Source organism: Macrobrachium nipponense, chromosome 28, assembly GCF_015104395.2.
Source record: "Macrobrachium nipponense isolate FS-2020 chromosome 28, ASM1510439v2, whole genome shotgun sequence".
NCBI classification, from domain to species: Eukaryota; Metazoa; Arthropoda; class Malacostraca; order Decapoda; family Palaemonidae; genus Macrobrachium; species Macrobrachium nipponense.
This window is the reverse complement of record NC_087217.1, coordinates 47,116,423-47,138,517: the sequence shown is the minus strand read 5'-3', so window position 1 is coordinate 47,138,517 and position 22,095 is coordinate 47,116,423. Positions and strand designations below refer to the sequence as shown.

Genomic DNA, 22,095 nt, shown 5'->3' with positions numbered 1-22,095 from the left:
CTGATTATATTTAAAACTCTTTTCACTTGTTGGTTAATGTCGCCTGATAAATTATTTTTGAGTAGGTCAGTTATGCTGGAAATGAAAGATGTCTGGTACAAATTCATTATGCTGGAACATGTCTGGTACAAATTCATTATGCTGGAAGATGTCTGGTACAAATTCATTATGCTGGAAGATGTCTTTTGGGTACAAATCATTAAATGCTGAAGAATGTTCTGGTAATAATTCAATTTGCTAGGAACATGTCTGGTACCAAATTCATTTATGCTGGAAGAATGTCTGCGTTACAAATTCATTAGCTGGAAGGAAAATGTCTGGTACTAATTCATTTCTTGTATACAGGTCTGGTACAAATTCATTATGCTGGAAGATGTCTGGTACAAATTCATTATGCTGGAAGATGTCTGGTAGTAATTCATTTTGCTGGAAGATGTCTGGTACAAATTCATGCTGGAACATGGTCTGATATTCATTTTGCTGAACATGTCTGGTTACATCTGGCTTTTGGACTGGTTCTTTTGGTAACAAATTCAAATTATTTTGCTTGGAACATGTCTGGAACAAAATCATTATGCTGAACTGTCTGGTACAAAATTCACACAATCCATTCACAGTTATAAATATTTTTCAAACTTCCCAAACAGAGTTTAATTCAAGACAAAGATTTTTCACTTTTTGGGAAAAAAACTTGAGCGTCAAGTCAACCTTGGTCTTTAAAAAAAAGTTTATATATATTGATTTAATATAACATACTGGCGTCGCAACAGCCGATTAAACGAGGAACTGATATAAAACAAATAGGACTGAATGCCTTAACTGAGGAAAAAAACTGTCAGGCTTTTTAATAAAAATGTTTTTATAGATTGATTTGATATAACATACTGATGGAAAAAAAAAAGGACTGAATGCCTTAACTGAGAAAAGAAAACCAGTTGAGTAGAACGGAATTGCATCTAGAAAAGACAACACAATATATTGAATTCCCTCCCAACTCTTAAAAAAACAAAAACAAAACTGGTAGATGACACCATTCTAGAGAAGGCCCACTACAGGCCTTAAAACTGTAATTAAATTTAAATCTTCCAACAGACGTGGGTAATATAGACGATAAACCTCTATTGTTTCATGAACACTGGGAATAAATCACTTAACAACTCATGCTTTAGGAGACTAACCACTTCATCTGATCTAACAAAAGCAATACAACTCAAGCTTACTGAATTTTTTTTCGGTTCGAGGCGACAAGCTACATCCTGACCTGGACGTCGTTATAGTGTGTCATCATCTTAAGACTGACTTCAGACCCCCTTTTTTCGTGAGATTGTGTTGGTAGATTAAAACTTATAAGTGTCTATCCGCCTGCTTCAGAAATGGTTTAATTTTTTTTTTTTTTTTATTTCTCAAGAGTCGGTCCCAAGCCCGGATAAATGTAAGGTGGTTTTGAGTCAGGCAGGGCATCCTTCCGAAAGCAAAATGTCAAAACCAACGATGAAATAAGTGAGATAGCTGGGGGAGGGTCATTTAAAACAGCGACCCCGACCAGGGATTGTACTGAGAAGAATATATTATACTTTTTTATATCCTGATAGAAACGGGACGGGTCCAAGAGTCTCACCTTGTCTTGGGTCTGACCCGTGGTAGGCGAAATTCCTCCTCGGTGGTTCTTCGAACATTTTTGCTGTTTATTTATTTATATACGTTTATTTTTTTTTTTATCAGGAATGTAAATGAATCTTCACCTAGAGCTCTCTTTCGCCCAATTCTTTATCCCAAGGTGAAATATTTCCCTTGTTTTTCTTCACTTTTTTTGAAGCAAATTCTTTCTATAACTTTTCCTCTTTCTTCACTATCTTAAAAATCTTTCTTACATTAATATTGGTGTGTTGGTGTGAAGAAACACCCATCAATCACATCAACCCATAATCCTCCGTTGCCCTTTTTGGTCAATGCACCGAAAAAAAAAACCAATCACAGTAAACATACATCTAAAGTGCGTCGCGTCGCTTTGCAAAATAAATCACTGAACGCCACGAATCTCGAATGGCTGTCTGTGGGATGCTGTTTTTTAAAACACACAAAAAAAGACGGATTTTTGGTTGTAGTAAGTGTGGCTGCTCTGAAGCACCCAGTAACGGAAACGCTATGAATCAGATATGATTCGAAGACGTACAAAGTTGCACTCGAGTTTGTCCAACTAGCACAAACAAAGACAACGGCACAGATATCATAACCCAGTCGAATCATATCTCAATAAATGTTTAAAAAAAAAAGAATGAAGACTGATAAAGACAGTTCAATATGGTTGATGTTTCAACACAACCCTTATGGACTTTGGAATCTAAGAGGTTTAGCTATCATTACCGGGCAGCTGATAAGTGCCCCATTCTGTCCGGAGGAAAACCGATCGTAATTGAATTTTCTACAAGTCTTATCGTTAGCCACTAAGAGTCGGATATGTTATTATTCATCGTCATTAAGTCTGAAAGTCTTCACAATCCTTTGGGATAATCACCTTTCATGCTAAAGGTTTGCAGTGTCTTGTGGTTCTCACAAAGTGGCAACAAACAGTCGAAAATCCTGGGCTTGTGTTCACGACAAAGAAGTGCCCAACTATGCTTAATCTAATCTTATCTTCCAAGACGGAGGTACTGAACTGGTATATGATTCCACAGGTGGTTCTAAGGGGGAGAAAAATCTGAAAGAATAAGATGAAATGGGAGTTTGATAGCTGTGTTAAATATCCTTAATGACAGGGTAAAGCCTCTGCCCTTTATAAACCCAGAAGCGTTGTTAATATTTGCAACAAACCTGATCTTACGGGTGCTAGCAATAATAGGTTTTAATAGGCGCACGAGCAAATATTTCTGTTTTCGTATTATTTTTACTTTAGGGTCTAATTAGGAAAAACAAAAAAACCCAAAAAAGCCCAGGCTTTAGGTCTTTGTTTGTATGGCGTTTTTACGTTGCATGGAACCAGTGGTTATTCAGCAACGGGACCAACGGTTATAAGAGACTTCCGAGCCACGTCGAGAGTGAACTTCTATCGCCAGAAATACACATCTCTCACGCCTCAATGGAATGCCCGAGAATCGAACTCGCGGCTACCGAGGTGGCATGCCAACACAATACCGACCACGCCACTAAGGCGCTAAAACCCAGTAGGCAAAATTTCTTTATACTCTCATACAAATTTCAGCATTCGTAATGTGATGGATTAACGATTAACGTGGAATTCGAACCAGATAAACAGAGGGGTGAAGGTTAGTAATCGACTCTAGTTTGGTTCTAACTTGTTAACAATTCTACGGTTTTAAATGTTTTTCAATAACTGATTCCTTCTTTCTGTATTTACTGTCATCTTCTGTCACTTCTTTCAAATGAACGCCATATTCTCTGGGTGGCTGAATTTCAAGTCAATGGCCCCGTATAAATTTGTTCCATATGAATAGGGTTTTACTTTCTGAATAATAATAATAATAATAATAATAATAATAATGGTGAAGAAATTCACTTACACTATTGTGGATTTCCTCTCCATTTTTGTGATTCATACGATGAAGAGTTTTTATGAATAATAATAATAATAATAATAATAATAATAATAATAATAATAATACCAATTTAAATACTTCGTAAGTACCTTTCGACGCAATGTCAGGTCTGCAGTAACAGAACAAAAAACTTAAAAAATAAAAACTTGAAAAATAAAAACATTTAAAAGATATAAGGGTTAGTCCTTATTAGCATAATATTTCATAAAATATGCTAATCAGGAGACATATCTCGTCACTCAAACGTTTTCGTCGAGTTATGGGCTCTCTTGGCCCCATCGCAGGAAGTCGAAATCAACAACGAAGGGAAACGAACGAATGCGCGCCATAAATGACCTTGAAACTGACAGGTGGGTGACATTTGATAGAAATGTACTTATTTCGCAAACGCTATCCCAGGGAGATGTTATATCATAGCACAGTTAAAATTGAGATATTTCTTTGTATCTTTGTTTTTTAAGAATCTAGTTAATTATCACAAAAATTCTGATCGGAATTTGAGACCAATAAGAAAAATTCTTCGAACTGTTGCGGGAAATATCTATAACCTGTCTGAACGAACCCTCTGACCTACTTTGCTGGTAACCTTGACTTCCACTTGGGTAAGGAAAGTTTCAGTCTGAAAAGTTAACTTTTTTGTTCACCCGTCATTAACCTGTGGCAAGTGGAACTCCTTCCAGCAAATAAGGTACGGTGAAGGGACACCACAATCGTAAATGGACCCAAGCGAGCCAAGGACCCTGAAGGACTCCAAGGATACGAGTGTCCGGACACAAATTATTCACCGACAAAGGTGAACTTCTGTCAATAATTTCATGAAAATGAGTGAAATAACTAACAAACTTGTAATAACGAACCTAATTAACTTCATAGACAATCTATTGAAAATTAATAAAAAGAATAATAATACAATTATTATTCTTGATAACTTCATAGGAAAAATGTAGCAAGTGGAGTCTAGCCATTCGAAGAAATGACTACCATGAATTTTATTTCGCCAACTACCTTTCCTTAAAAATAAGAAACGTATATTTTCTTATATCTTAAGAGAGATTTCCTTTATTTTTTTATATATCTTAAGAAAGAGATTTCCTTTTTCTATACATCTTAAGAAAGAGATTTCCTTTATTTTCTAAATATCTTGAGAAAGATTTCCTTTGCAAATGCGATATCACACTGATGAAAAAAGTATTTGTATATTTCTCTAAACATACTTTCATTTGGTTAAGGAGCAATCGTAATTTAACTGCTGATTTCCGTTTTTCACATGGTATCTTTCTTGAAAGCTTTGATAATAATAATAGCAACAATAAAAAATACTGAGTATTCTCACTAATAATAATAATAATAATAATAATAATAATAATAATAATAATAAGTAATAATAATAATAAGAGAATAATAATAATATTAATAATATAATAACAACAAAAATTACTGATTATTCTCACATAATAATAATAATAGTAATAATAATAATAATAATAATAAAGTACCCTCTTCACATACAGTTATCCCAATCAACAGAAACTTCAATGAATGAGTGAATATGCACTGAATAATAACAATGCCGAAAAAAAGCAACAAACAGCAATGACGTTACGATTAAGGACCACGAGCCCTTAAAAAAAAAAAAAAAAAAAAAAATCGGCCTAGCCTCCCAGAGCAGGAAACGTCAATCGGGGGTGGCATCAGTAATCCCTCAAGTTCAGATTTGCCCCCTCGGGGAAGCGCTCATTCTGGCGCTTCCTTCTCGCCAACCCACAAGCGACACTCGCCGGTATTATTCTCGAGGGCTCTGAGGAAATCTCTGTGGTCTCTGCGCGAATGAGGAGCCAGAGTGTTCTGAAGGAATCTCTGTGATCTCTGAGCGAATGAGGAGCCCAGAGTGTTCTGAAGGAATCTCTGTGGTCTCTGAGAGAATTGAGGAGCCAGAGTGTTCTGAAGGAATCTCTGTGATCTCTGTGTAAGTGTGGAGCCAGGGTATGCTGAGGATAGCCCTGTGTGAGTGATGAGCCAGAGAGTTTTGAGGGAATCTGTGTGAGTGAGGAGCCAGTTTTCCGAGGAAATCTCTGTGATCTCTGTGTAAGTGAGGAGCCAGAGGATTCTGATGCAATATATGTAATCTCTACATAAGTGAGAGAGAGAGAGAGAGAGAGAGAGAGAGAGAGAGAGAGAGAGAGAGAGAGAGAGAGAGAATATCTGAGGCAATCCCTACTTAAGTGAGGAGAGAATATTCTGAGGCTATCTCTACTTAAGTGAGGAGAGAGAGAATATTCTGAGGCAATCCCTACTTAAGTGAGGAGAAAGAGGTATTCTGAGGAAATCTCTGTGTAGTGAGGAGTGAGTGACACTCCAGGTGTATAATGAGATGGGTGCTTCCTAAATTACCCATAATTTGATTTGAGTCATGAGGAGTTTTCCAACTGATATATAAATTGGTCATGGAAAATTATTACGTAAATGAAAGATATTTTTTTGTAGGGAAGAGATTGGCACGGATTATATGTTAAGAATTGAATATGAAACTGGAAGTCTAGATAAAAGCAATTTAAATATACTTTCTGAAGATAGTTAAGCGTAAAATTATTTATGTATGTATACATAAAATTATGTATGTACCATGTAAATATATAAAACATAAATCTGCACACATTTCATAAGAGAATACATACAGTTGTATTTGAAGAATATTTACTCTCTCTCTCTCTCTCTCTCTCTCTCTCTCTCTGTGTGTGTGTGTGTGTGTGTGTGTGTGTGTGTGTGTGTGTGTGTGAAGGACCCTACCAGACACTTGATTCCACAATCCGCCGTCTATCAGAGCATGGAGAGATGATAGGAAGTTATCGCTTAGCAATACCACTGCCTTATAGTCACTGGGGCACACCGATTCAAACTGGTTTCAAATTTCGGACGCAAATAAGTCATAAATTATTCTGTTGACGTAGCCGTCCAATTTCGCGGAGAATAGAGCGATGTCGTGACCACATTCTACGATTCTACGAAGAACTGTGATCTGGCGATCCAATTCTACGGAGGTAAGATACTGTACATAGCCGCTGTGAATAAAATCGAATATAATATTTAGGCCAATACTTCTCTCTCTGAGAGAGAGAGAGAGAGAGAGAGAGAGAGAGAGAGAGAGATCTGCAGACCAATCTAGGCTGCTCAAAACAAAATAAATGTTCTTGCATACACCTCTCTCTCTCAAAGAGAGAGAGAGAGAGAGAGAGAGAGAGAGAGAGAGAGAGAGAGAGAGAGAGAGAGAGAGAGAGAGAGAGAGAGAGAGAGAATAGAATTCTTGCAAGCCATTTATTGTACACACACACTCTTTTTTCTCTCTCTCTCCCCCTTTTTAAAGACACAGAGAAAGAGAGAGAGTGAGATAGATGTACAGTGAACGGCTTACACGAATTCTCTCTCTCTCTCTCTCTCTCTCTCTCTCTCTCTCTCTCTCTCTCTCAACTGGTGGAACACTCTTATCCCCACTCTCTGGCCCCAACTGGATGAAGCAGGTCCACCATCTGTGGCAGGTGGTTTTCAACTAAAACCGTCCGACAATTTTCATTCGTTGATTCTCAACGATTCTCATCCGTTATCGGCACTTGCGCCGCTCAAGGCCTAAAGGATGATTAGGCTACGGCCGGCGCCCTGCTCTTCAGGAGAACAGGCATTAAGCCAATCAGGTTAACAACTGCGACGCTCGGGCATCTCCTGAGCGCCCTTCGTGAATTTGCTTGTGTGTATGTGTGTATATGTGTGTGTGTATACAGGTTTCGACTGGGGCTACTGGGCTTTCACAAAAGGTGTATGGACTTGTGTATATGTGTAAATTTCAGACTAAGGCTACTGGGCTTTCACGAAGAGGTGTATGGACTTTTATACTATACGTGTAGATTTCAGACTTGGCTACTGGGCTTTCACAAAAAGATGTATGGACTTGTGAACTAGATGTGTAGGTTTCAGACTAAAGGGGCCCATACACGTTCAAAAAAAGCGTCAAAATTTTGCATCAAAATTTTTACGTGTAACTTTGATACAAAATTTTGATGCATAATTGCCCACACACGTTTAGGCGTTTTTCCCATCAAAATTCAGTATCGTCAAAATCTTCGACATGGATGCATCAGTGGCCATAGCACAAGTGTTGGCATTGGACTCTGATAAACCTTCTGGTAAACGTCGGAAATGGTCAAAAGACTGGTTTTTAAAACGGGGAAAATTACTAGACTAGGGTTTTTGTGTCGTCAAAAACTCTGCGCAGTAATTTTTCATAACAATTTATAGGTTACTTAACATAAAATTACATCTAATTCTTCTTGTCAAAGAAAAATGGACATGCATACTTATTTATCTAGTATGTAAATTACTGATCGTTCAGTAAGGGAATACAGTTTTTGAATGTTGTCCCTGACTTTCCTTTATGTCAGCTATATACAGATTAAATTACACGACTCTTATGCAAAATTCTGTGCTTTATATAAGTTAGAACGTTAGGGTTTATCTTTGTTTGTAATGAGAGAATTAATAGGTATTTTATGTATGAAAAATACTGACTGTTTGATGGTTTTTTTAATCAAATTATAGTTGGCTTTCAAAATACTTTATATACGAATTAGATTGAAAAATTCTGTACTTCTAACTACAGTAAGCCTCAAAATAGAAATATTTAGAAATATATTTTTCAGTGATGGTTAATTTAGCGATAAAAAAAAAACAGCATTGGCTCTACACTCCTAAAACTTCAATCAAAAATTTCTTTTCGGCATCCTTCTTCACAGACATGGCGATCCTATCTCCTCGTCAGTCACCTGCGAACTAAAAAGTTTGATCAAAATTTTGAAAGGAGCCCACAAACGCATAAAAAATTTGACGACTCGTCAAAAAATATCAAACGGATTTGATCAATCAAAATTTTGCTTCAAATCTTTTTTTGACATCAAAACGTCCTACACACACTCAAATTTTGCATCAAAATTTTGATGCAAAATTTTGACGCTTTTTTTGAACGTGTATGGGCCCCTTAAGACTACTACTGGGTTTTCACAAAAAGGTGTATGGACTTCTGTATATGTGCAGGTTTCAGACTAAGGCTACTGGGCTTTTACAAAAGGCTGTGCCAACTTGCTTGTTTATAAGTACAAGGTCTCAGACTGCGAGTACTGGGCTTTCAAAAGACAAAAAAAAATTGTGCTTCAAACTGAGGCTATTAACCTTTCACAAAACAGATGTAGGTTTAGACTGATGTAATCGGGCTTTCGCAAAAAGGGTTATGCTTCAAATGATGCAATTGAGCTTTTAGAAATAGGCGTATGCTTTAACTGAGGCTATTGGGCTTTCACAGTAAAATGCATGATCCAACTTGATGATATCGGGCTTTCAGGAAAAGATGCATGCTTCAACTGAGGCTACTGGGCTTTCCGAGGAGCCAGAATTGAAGCATACATCACAGAAAGGTGCATTCTTCAATGTTTAAACTGAGGTTACTGGGCTTCTACAAAAATATCTATGATTCGACCTAGGGTACTGGGCTTTCACAAAATAGGAAATATATTGCCTGAGGGTATTGGGCTTCCACAAAAAGAGGTACGCTTCGACCTAGGGTACCTACTGGGCTTTCACAAATTGAAAATATATTGACTGAGGGTCTTGGGCATTCACAAAATTGAATATAATAACTGAGGGTATTGGGCTTCCATAAAAATATGTACGCTTTGACCTAGGGTATTGGGCTTTCACAAAATGGAAAATATAATAAACTACTTAGAAATTGAAAAATAATAACAGGCAAGGATGCTCTAATGAGCCGTTCATATACAATGACAAGTGAAACATCGTTTTGAAATACAAACGCAAGGTTACAGTATTATACAAACATACATAGATAAAACCCTTGATGCCATTTCTGAATACTCAGAATGTCATGTATACGCATTCGTCTCTAAGGATACATTCACGTATACGTTAACCGATATGTTGTGCAAGATCTTGTTAATGCAACCATGGGCAAATATTCTATAAGGGTTTAAATGAATGACAAAACTAAATAATAAATAAACAAATAAAAAATGCGCCGAAGTTTCTTCGGAGCCATCGTTTCCTGTACTGCGTATAATGCTGTATACGCCGTGGCCCAGGAAATACAGTGTTGCCAGACGCACGATTGCGCCTAACTTTAACCTTGAAGAAAATCAAAACTACTGAGGCTAGAGGGTTGCAATTTGGTATGTTTGATGATTGGAGGGTGGATGATCAACATTCCAAATTGCAACCCTCTAGCCTCAGTAGTTTTTAAGATCTGAGGGCGGACAGATAAAGTGCGGACGGAGAGACAAAGCCATCAGAAAACTAAAATAAATTAGAATCAGCTGATGTATTGCGTCATCTTTTGGACCCTCGAGGAATATCGCTTCATTTTTAACTTGAGGACACACGAGACAAACAAAAATAAATATATAAATAAAAAAAAATCATAAATAAGACTGTTCATCTCCAGTGACCAACTACAGTGCCAATCAAAATAAACTTTGGTGGTCAGACTCAAAAGTTGCTATCATCGTTAAGTGGGCCACTTATTCCTAGAGACTAGTAAAAATCTCTCATCTTCGGTTACAATTCAAACATTCCTTCAGTCGCTTCCTCCTGCTTGGAACCTTGTAAGGATATAACCCCAAACAATAGATAAGCCAGACACTGTCAAGCAATCCACTTTCTGTGGTTGTAGAGAGAGAGAGAGAGAGAGAGAGAGAGAGAGAGAGAGAGAGAGAGACTAATTTTGTGACGTTATTGGTATATTTAAGGTGTGGTATTTAACTCATAAACATGAGAGAGAAGAGAGAGAGAGAGAGAGAGAGAGAGAGGTAACGAAGACCACAGAAAAATAAATCTATTTCGGTGGCCTTGATTATACGCTGTACAGAAAACTTAATTGCGCCGAAGACACTTCGGCTTTTTTTTTTATATGTTTTATTATTACCTCAACATAAAACCGCATTAGGTTACCAAGAATAAAAATAAAAATCAAATAAATAAGCATGTTATATAATTTCAAATAAATAAAAAAAAGACACCATTTCACTCATAGTCATATAATGATATCATATCTTTACCAGAAATGCAAATTTATTAAAAAAACTAAACTAAACTGGATAGCTTCCCAAATTCATGCCGCAAATTTGGCGAAAAAAAAAAAAAAAAAACCCACAAGTAAATTCTCCCAAAATAGAAACGAAGGGAAGCACAGAAAGGGGGATAAAGGAGGGAGAGGGGGAAGGGAGAAAGGGTTATATGGAAGAGGGTGGAAGGGAGGGGAGGGGGTGAGGGGTATGGGAGACAGATAGAAAGATGACAAAGAGGGACACAGAGAGACGAAATTAACAGAATGTCAGGGCCGAGTTCGCATGAACTCACCACCAATATGCACGAATCTGACCTCGGAATTCGGGTGTTTATGTTTGGCCGGGGAGACGGTGTCCCCAGACCAGTCGGTCTGGGAAATAATTCAATACTAAACTAATAGTAGCATTTTGTTTTGATCACACAAACACACTAACAAGAGTTAAATTTATATAACTGGATAAAAGCAGTATATGAGAATTGCATACATTATAGATATATATATATATATATATAGATTATATATATATATATATATAATATATATATATATATATGCAGAAGCCAGGTACTATGTCTTACCTCTAAGTAAATGGGGATAACAAACACAATGAAGTAAAATCCTTCTGTAGTATATTTATATATATTTCTTGTACCGGATTAAAGCTTTCGACTATATATATTATATATAGTATATATATATACTATATATATATATATATAGATATATCTATATATATAGATATATATATACACTAAAGGTGACTTCATTATTATAAAAAAAATAAAAAAAATAAAACGAAACCTGATTGAAGGCGAAAAGTGCCTTGGCACTGGGAGATTTTCTGCCTATCATGTTTTCCCTGTGGGCATTTTCGTTTAATATATTATAGATTATCTATATATATAATTATATATATAATATAAGTATTATATATGAGAGAGAGAGAGTGAGAGAGAGAGATGAGAGAGAGAGAGATAATTTGACTTTAGAATGGAAATGCCCAAAAGAGGAAAGTAAAAGAGAGAGAGAGAGAGAGAGAGAGAGAGAGAGAGAGAGAGAGAGAGAGAGAGAGACTCGAAGACGTACAATGCCTCAAACCAAAGAAAACCATTTAGCGAGACGAAGTAGTAAAATTAACACCCCTCCCACTCAAAACCTCCCGAGGGGACACTTTCTCCGAAGGAGGACCATTAAAAAAAAAACAAAAAAAAAAAAAAAAAAAAAAAAAAAAAAAAAAAAAAAAAAAAAAAAAAAAAAAAAAAAAACTCAACGCCAATCCTGCAGAATAGAAGAGGAGGAACCCCGCACACAGCGAACCGGCCTAAGCAGGATACCAGCTGCTGCTGCTGCTTGGGGGGGGGGGGAGGGGGGGAGGGGGTTGGGGGGGGGGGGACGCGACGCAAATCGTAGTTTAAAAGCGAAAGAGAGAGAGAGAGAGAGAGAGAGAGAGAGAGAGAGAGAGAGGTGTCTGGGCTATGTCACTCACTTTCCTGCTCTGGGATTTCACAGAGAGGGCACAAGGGCAAGGACTGTGCCCGGGCCATCGGCAGTGACATCATGCATTCTCCTACAGGGCGCGAAGAGTCGTCACCTGCATCCTAATTTGCCTACAGAGAGAGAGAGAGAGAGAGAGAGAGAGCCTTAAAGACATCGACATAAAACACAAGGGAGGAGAGAGATACAAGGAGTTACAAGGATTAGGATGCCTCAAAGACTTGTCAGTCCGTCCTAAGAGGAAACATCGCGTGCTCACTTATCTCTATGAGCAAGTTTCACTGTTTATTCACAGCGTCCTTCTAATGATTTTGTCTCGCTTTCTGTTAAATTCTTCCACACTGTTGCTGTTTACAGCTTCTGGTGGCAGTATATTCCACGTGTCACATATCTTGTCTGTAGAGAAGTTCCCACAATGGGATGTGTTGTATCTCTTCAGTTCTAGTTTCCATCTATTATTTCTTGTCTGGTTTTCGTTTAATGTAAATAGGTAACTGACTACTTTTGTTATGCCTTTCAGTCTTTTAAATGTTTCTATTAGTTGTCCTTGCAATCGTCGTGTTTCTAAGACATACATGTTCAGGTTCTCTAGTTGTCTTCGGTAACCTATTTGCCTGATGGATGGCATTAACTTTGTGGCTCTTGCTTGTACTCCTTCTAACCTATTTATGTTCTCTTAGTGTTGGTGACCAAAACTGTACTGCATATTCAAGATGAGGTCTAACTATTGATGTGTAGAGAGAGAGAGAGAGAGAGAGAGAGAGAGAGAGAGAGAGAGAACCTTTAAGACATCGACATAAAACACAGAGAGAGAGAGAGAGAGAGAGAGAGAAGAGAGAGAGAGAGAGAGAGAGAGACTACAACTACTGCAAAATTTTAGACAGCAACCTAAACCAGAATAAGGAACCAAAGGGTCACATATCAAAAGAGAGAGAGAGAGAGAGAGAGAGAGAGAGAGAGAGAGAGAGAGAGAGAGAGAGAGAGAGAATGTTCTTGGCTATGACAATGCATTCGGCAGCAACATACGCTTCATGGAAAAGCACAAGAATGAGATAATCAAGGAATCAATAAAGACTCAGGCACAGTCTACAATCAGTCTAAAGTCTACCAAATGATTACTCAAGTCTTGAACGTATACATGAACGTACAAATGAACGCACACATGAATGAACACATGAACGCACATATGAACGTCCGCATGAATTAACACATGAACAAAATCATGAACGTACACTTGACGAATGACGAATATATACTGATGAACATATGCTAATACATCTGAACGTACCAATGAACGTACACATGAAAGTACATATGAACGAGCATACGAACGCAAACATGAGCTTACATATAAACTAACACATGACCATACAAATGAACGTACAAATGAAAGTGCATATAAACGTACATATGAACGAACACATGGCCATACACATGAACATACATATGAACGTACTACGTATGAACGAACACATGACTGTACACATCAACGTACATATGAACGAACATATGACAGTACAAATGAACGTACAAATGAAAGTTGTACATATGAACGTGCATACGAACGCACATATGAACCTACATATAAACTAACACATGACCGTGCAAATGAACGTACAAATGAAAGCGCATATGAACGTACATATGAACGAACACATGGCTATACACATGAACGTGCATATGAACGTACACATGAACGTACTACGTATGAACGAACATATGACCGTACACATCACCGTACATATGAACGAACACGACATTACAAATGAACGTACACATGAAAGTACATACTAACGCACATATAAACTAACAAATGAACGTACATATGAACGCACACACGAACGTTCAGCCAGACGAATAATGCCTGATTGATTCCCTGTTTACGAAAGAAATACGTAAACTTGAATAAACATCTTTACCTGCAAAGTTTGTTCAGCTGTCTGTCCGTCCTTGCAGCATGAAAAACAAAAATATTGAAAATAGAAAAAAAATTATTTTCGGGTCAGATGGACACAAAATGTCCATAAATTCGTGGACAGACATGTAATTAATGTGTCTGTTTACATTTGGTTATTACAGCATAACAAATACGTAAATGTATAACAGCAGGGATTATGAGAGTAAACCATCTGGTATAAACCTACAATGGCCTTAACTTAAAAAGTAGGTCTCCACTGCGCAGATTTTTTTCTCTAATGCATCATCATAATCTAAACCGCATTCCGTATCAATATCTGTATTCGTCTGTGTAAAAAAGCTATTAACAACACGTTTAAACTTCCCGTCGTAACCAACCTGGGCTCTGTATTAGCATTATATGCAGGTGGACAGTACTTATGCTTAAGCTACCTATCGATTTACATGGCAGATAAGTGGGCCACTCTTCACGCTGAACTAGTTTGACAGCCATATCAGATGTTCATTCTCTCTCTCTCTCTCTCTCTCTCTCTCTCTCTCGAGAGAGAGAGAGAGAGAGAGAGAGAGAGAGAGAGAGAGAGAGAGAGAGAGAGAGACGCATTCAAAGATTAAGTATTCCTACGTTTAGTGTGGTTTCTAAAACTATTACATATAATAAAACATTAAGTGATTATTTGGAGTACCTACTAATTCACATAACTTTATTGAGAGAGAGGTGTGTATCCTAGGTCTAGGAATTCCTAAGTTTACAGTACTTTCTAGGACTTGTACCTAACTGGATTTCCGTTTTCTATAACAAGAAAATAGTATTAGGATAAGCGACTAAGTTATCTGGAAAAAATCCTGTTTTAAAACCATAAAACCATTTTGATTACAAGGGACAATATACGTGTCACTAAATCCACTATCCCAGGAAAAAACCTATGACGAAATGTAGAAGAAGACTTCTTTTAAATGAAAAGAATTTTTAAACAACAATAACAATAACCATATTAATAATCAATACAGGCCACACGTCCGCGGGCCAATACTTACGGGCCTTCGCCGTGGTGGTTTTGGGCAGGGCGGAAATACGCGGGGCGCCCCTCAGAGGGCCGCCGGGCAGCGCTGGGGCTCCGCCGTTCAGCAGCTTCTGCTGCTGGGCACTGAGTTCCGGCTCCGCCATCTTGGGCACCTGGGTATCCGTCTCTCTGTCTTTTCTCTTTTCGCTCTTTAATCTTCGCAGTTTACACCATGGGCAGTTTGTCCATACCAGTTTGTAATGGATCTATTATAACGGATGCACACGCACGCACGCAGCGCACAAACACGAAATCGATCCTCACGGGACGAAGTTTTTTCTATATATAAATATATATATATATAAAATATATATAATTTTATTCCAAAGTATTTTAATTTTTTTTCCAGGATTCAAATTCTGTTATATTTCTTTATTAATTTCTTGTGTTCTGTAAGATGAAATGATGATAATCTATCAAATAAATAATATTACTTATGGATATCCTCGCTACTATTACTGCTACGACTAATAATAATAATAACTAATAATAATAATAATAAGAAAATAATAATAATAATAATAATTAATAATAATAATGTTCTAAAGGATCAACAATAATACAAAGTGTAAAAAGTCCGTGTATAATTTTGAAGACCTTACAGAAAGCTTTCGAATCCTTCCCTGGGTTCATCTTCAGTCCAAATGAACAATAAGTTACAACAAGTACAGAGGTAATGTTTAAAAAACAAGAGTCGTTGAAGATGTTTGACAACGGTCGTTAGCTTTGTTGTCAACGATCTTCAAATGACTCTTGTTTTTTAAATTTACCTCAGTACTTGTTGTAACTTATTGTTCATTTGGACTGAAGATGAACCCAGGAAGGGTTCGGAAGCTTTCTGTAAAGTCTTCAAAATTATACACGGACTTTTTACACTTTTAGTATTATTGTGGACCCTTCAGAAAAATATATATACTCTCGTGATAGAGAGTTTTCCCTAATAATAATAATATAATAATAATAATAATAATAATAATAATAATAATAATAAAATAATAATAATAATAACAATAATAATAATAATTAATTATATTATATTATTATTATTTTTTTATTATTATTAATTAATAATAATAATAATAATAATAATAATAATAATAATAATAATAATAATAATAATAATAATAAACACATAAGGACTCACTGTCCTGATAAATTAGAATTGATTCAGGAAATTATTTAATATAATAATAATAATAATAAATAATAATAATAATAATAATAAATAATAATAATAATAATAACATAATAACAACACATTTATTTTTTAGAAAATTTTTGAATTTTATTTTTTTAAATACTTTCTTTATTAAATAATAATAATAATAATAATAATAAATAATAAATAATAATAATAATAATAATAATAATAATAATAATAATAATAATAATAATAATAATAATAATAATAATAATAATAATAATAATAATAATAAAGTAGCATTTGAGAACCTGGTATAAAAGGCATTGAAATCACCTAGAGAGGAAAATACCAAAACTTTTGGTATCAGTCATTAAATAATTGTAATGACGAGGAGTTAATTAGTTTAATTTGATAAAGGCAATGTTTAAAAATTTATAGAAATTTTAATTGTATATGTATGTATGTATGTACTACGTATGCATACATATATATTTATAAATATACACATTATATTATATATAAACATACATACAAACATACATACAAAATAACACGCCAAATACTCAATATAAAATATATTAATTTCTTTATTTGGAAACATTCGCAATGAGACGATATTGACTTGAATTATTAGTCATTATGTTATTCTGGTATGAATGAAAAGTGATATATCTGGTAAACTGAAAATCAACTATTAAGGAAACACCAATATTCGTGGTATTTATCAAGAAGCACCCTAAAAAAATAAAATAAAATAAAATAAAAAATAAAATAATAAAATAAAACAATAAATAAAATATAAAAGATAAATAAAAAGATTCTTTCTGATACTATTTTCGTACGAAAACAGACGCTGTTTACTGCAGGCATTTCAAACAGGTCACTGTGACCGCTACCCTACTTGCTATTGGTGGCTGCCCCCGACTGCATGCAAATACCGGTTCATACCAACGTATGTCCCTCACGGGACACTCTCGATGCTATTTTCGTTAAGACGTAAGAGAATACCCGCTTTCATTTCTCGATCTGATAAGGCCCAGCAGCGAAGGCGCTGGCATTTGTCACTATACGAGATGATCCAGGCACTCGGTGCCATATGGGCGTGCCAATTATAGTGGTTTGTTAGACAGAATGGTGGGAATGCGGAATAGAATATCCAATTCATGCCAGAGCGCTGGGGACCTAAGAGGTCCTTCAGGGCTGATAGGGGAAATTAGACTAAAAAAGTTTCTAAAAACTGCAGAAAGAGAATATGAACGGAGGTACAGTAAAATGAACGGAAGAGGTGGCAGCTATGGCGTCGAAGGGACGCTGTAGAGAACATTGCGCAATGCTTACAGTGCACCGCGTGAGGTGCACTGACAGTACTAATCCCCCACCCCCAGACCCCACAACCAGGACAGTATCATGGGTAACTGTTTGTTACGTCGTGATTTAAATTTAAGGTTAAGAAACTTTGATAAAAGAACCACCCGAGAGAGAGAAGAGAGAGAGAGAGAGAGAGAGAGAGAGAGAGAGAGAGAGAGAGAAAGCCATAAAAACAATACTGGTTCCTAGAAGCGAGCATCTCAGCGCCTTCGAATCTCAAGGATTTTCCTTCTCTTCCAAAGCCAGACAGACAAGCGAAGTGTTTACCATGTCCCCATCAATAAAAAAACACAATATTCTCATATTAAAAACAGAGATTCCTTTAGAATGATTTACTCTTTTGTTTACATATTTTCTAAATAATTCATACCCTCTTCCTCAGCTTCTCGACTTCCTCACATTTTTTTTCGGATACTCCCTACATGCATTGAATTCCATGGGGGGATATTAGTGAAGAAATTCTCTTTTCTGCGGCAGGATTCGAACCCGGGCATGCTAGTTCAGTGAGGCTGTCGAAACCGAAGGGTTCGAATCCCCCAAAGGAACAGACAGAGAGAGAGAGAGAGAGAGAGAGAGAGAGAGAGAGAGAGAGAGAGAGAGAGATTTTTTATTTCTAAAGCATTCTTGGTTTGTATAGATAATCCCATTCAAAAATGTATATACACACACATATATGCATGTTTTATGTTTGATATGTGTGTTTTATTTTTATACATATTATATATTATATATATATATATATATTATACAGAGATATATATATACAGACATATATATATATATATATTATATATATATATATATATATATATCATATATATATATCTATATATATATATATATATTATATATACATAAAATACAGCTTAGAAGACCTCAGCTATGAATCTTTCCTCTGTGGATTTTCGCCTAGGGCTTGTAACTCTCTCCCCCCCCCCCCGCAACCTATCACTAACTCGACACTCCCCCTACCCCACCCCAACCCTGAGGCGTCCCTCCTCCTCCAGTGCCTGAGGTCACGGACTGGGGAATTCCTGGACGCTCACGATTTCCCCGAAAGAAATGCTGAGAGAGAGAGAGAGAGAGAGAGAGAGAGAGAGAGAGAGAGAGAGAGAGAGGATGACAAAGCTTTAATTCCTCGTGCGGTCGCAGAAGAAAAAAAAAATGAAAACTCCCCTCTTACGTGAAAGTTTCCATATGAAAGTTTTGAACGTGTACTGGAAACTGATGGAAATATTCGTTGTAAATAGAGGCTTCATATTCACAGTAAACAAATATAACAATAAAAGATACAACGGCTTTTGTTCTTTAATTATTCTCCTTAAGAAACGTCCAGGAATCCTATGGTAAACATCTGTTGACTAATTCAGAAAACAGAACCAAAAATACATTTGACAAAGAGATGCTGCTCTAATATTGCAACAGAAGCATTTCACATTTTTAATAGAAAACGAATGCTGATGATGATTATAAACAAAATAAAGGACAGAAGGAAATAAATAAGCTACGCATCACACGACGATAATATCTGACAAAGAGACGCTATTATACGCCATGAAGCAGCTCACATCTCTGATGACAAATCGAAGAAGAAGTTACATTAAACAGAATGGGAGACAGCATTGCGCCCTGCAGTTTCTTCACCGCTACCGGAGGGTCAGCGACTCCAAACCTTGCTCTTAACGCCCACTTTCCTCTTGTCTTTTCTGTGACTGCCAAGACCAGGGTTTTTTTTTCCAGGTAACTGCTCTCTGTAATCCGTCACTCGGAGGGTGGGTGCGTACAGGTAAAATTTCGCCTCGTATAAGGGTTATCGAAACTTTCAGTAACCCTTATAGGGGTTAATGAAGCTTCAGTAACCCTTATAAAGGGGGTTACTGAATTTCAATAACCCTTATAAGGGGTTACTGAAATGTCAGTAACCCTTATAAGGGTTTATTGAAATTTCAGTAACCTTTACAAGGGGTTACTGAAATTTCAGTAACCCTTATAGGAGGTTTACTGAAATGTCAGTAACCCCTTATAAGGGTTTATTGAAATTTCAGTAACCTTTACAAGGGGTTACTGAAATTTCAGTAACCCTTATAGGAGGTTTACTGAAATGTCAGTAATTCTTATAAGGGATTACTGAAATTCCAGTAACCCTTAGAGGGGGTTACAGAACTTCAGTACCCCTTGCTAAGGTTGCTAAAATCTTTTAGTAACCTTTATAAAGGTTATTTGGAAATTTCAGTAACCATTTTCATTTCAATGGTTACTGAAAATTTCAGTGACCCTTAATAGGGTTACTTGCAACCTTCACTAACCCTTTTAAGGGTTACTGAAGACTTCCGGTAACCCTTCAAAGAGTTATTGAAAAGTTCAGTAACTCTTTTTAAAGGTCAAAAACTGCGGTAACCCTTTCAAGATACACTGAAGACTTCCGGCTTTCAGTAACCTTTCAAAATGTTGCTGAAGTTTAAGCATTCTTTCCTGAGGAAATAATTCACAGGAGAATTTGTAAAAGTACTAATTGCATTAATAATAATAATAATAATAATAATAATAATAATAATAATAATAATAATAATAATAATAATAATAATGGTTCTACTGACGCTAGAAATTTCACCTCGAATGACCATTAAAAAAAAAAACAATGGGCGATACGACTGACCACGTCTCCCGGTCCAGTGATGATGACCTTGCCCAGGTTTTCACTTTCTCGCTGGCATAAGCGTCCCCCCCTCAACCATCCCGCCCCCGCCCACAGCCCCCCCCCCCCCTTATCGCCGGAGAATGCCCAGGAAGAAGGCGATACCAGATAAATAAACGTCAGAGGAACTTAATATTTTTTCTTTTTTTACTTGATTCTGTTCTTATTTTACTCTGGTCGTTGGAATCTATTGATTCTCAGTCCGGGTTCCTCTGTTTTTTCATGACTCTCTCTCTCTCTCTCTCTCTCTTTATATATATATATATATTATATATATATATATATATACAAATTCTTTTTATACATACATATATTATGTATATATAGCAAGTAAATATATATCTATAAAAGGTATATATATTATAAATAATATATATATATATATATATCTATATATATATATATAATGTAATATTTTTGTGCAATTTTCTTTCGTGTATCCAGGAACTGCCCTTAACAGTTCATCCTTGCTTTGGAAAAAAAAACTTACTTGACCCGAGGTCATTTTTTTTTTTTGGTCATGGCTAAGTATTTCCTTAATTCTTAACGATATTGCTGCTTTTACATACATACACACACACACACACACACATATATATATATATATATCCTTATATATATATATAATATATATATATATATATATATATAATATCCTTATTCCCTGTTTTTTTTTTATAATTCATACCTATTTCTTCTTCACTCACCCCATATATTCATTTATGATAATTCTGATCTGTGGAAGCTTTCATCGTAAGATGAACAGTATGCAAAGAATATATATATATATATAAATATATAATATATAGAACCATATATATATTATATATATATCTATATATATATTAATATATATATATATTATATATATATATATATATATATATATAAAATACATTCATGCACTGTTCACCTTACGATGAAAGCTTCCACAGATCAGAATGAACATAAATGAATAAATCAGATGGGTGAAGAAGAAATAGGTATTAATTATAAAAAAAACAGGTAATAAGACAAATATATATATATAAAGCAGCAATATGGTTAACAATTAGGAAAATACTTAGCCTTGAAAAAAAAAAAAACCTCGGGTCAAGTAATTTTTTTTTTTTTTTGAAGCAAGGATGAACTGTTAAGGGCAGTTCCTGGGTACGCGAAAGATACTTGTTCAAAAAATGATTTTGGAGGTTTAGGCAAATTCTGTGTTACAATTTCTTAATCCCAGTTCAAAATATGATTTGGAAATAACTGTTGTCTATGCAATTTCTATGTAACAATTTCTGCTCAAAATATGATTTGGAAATAACTGTTGTTTATGCAATTTCTACGTAACAATTTCTTGATCCTAATAAGGAAATTATTAAAAGTAACTTTTAAAGGTACGACAGGATACGATTACAACCGAGTTTCTTGAGAGGTTCTGTTTACATAAGTAATAAATAAAACGTGCGAACAATACATGGACAGCATCTCGAATAGGGGGAATCTACTGAGCATGCGCCAACTGAGATTTAAAAGACAAAATACAGATTTGTGACGCAGACCAATTGAAACAAGCAAATTATACGACAATAGAGTTTTCTGTACAGCCGCTACATCGTACAACCAAGGCCACCGAAAATAGATCTGCTAACTTTCGGGGGTCTCGGCATAATGCTGTATGAGCTGCGGCCCATGAATTTCCACCCACGACCCGGTGGTGGCCTGGTCTATATCGTTGACAGAAGCACGGTTATGGCTAA

General features: G+C 35.9%; 1 protein-coding gene across 3 annotated transcripts in view; it reads right to left on the bottom strand.

The window, feature by feature from the left end:
* LOC135201723 (inward rectifier potassium channel 2-like) overlaps positions 1 to 22,095 on the bottom strand; it is a 153,802-nt gene that overhangs the window by 25,453 nt on the left and 106,254 nt on the right. Inside the window, exon 2 of one of the 3 annotated variants that reach the window (XM_064230899.1) lies at positions 15,121 to 15,536. The exons of 1 other annotated variant lie outside the window; for it this stretch is intronic. In XM_064230899.1, the coding sequence (XP_064086969.1) occupies positions 15,121 to 15,250 (130 nt within the window). In that variant the 5' untranslated portion in view covers positions 15,251 to 15,536. Of the gene's footprint in view, positions 1 to 1,618; positions 2,204 to 15,120; positions 15,537 to 22,095 lie in introns of those variants that run through there. One more of the 3 variants, XM_064230900.1, reaches the window with a different exon arrangement.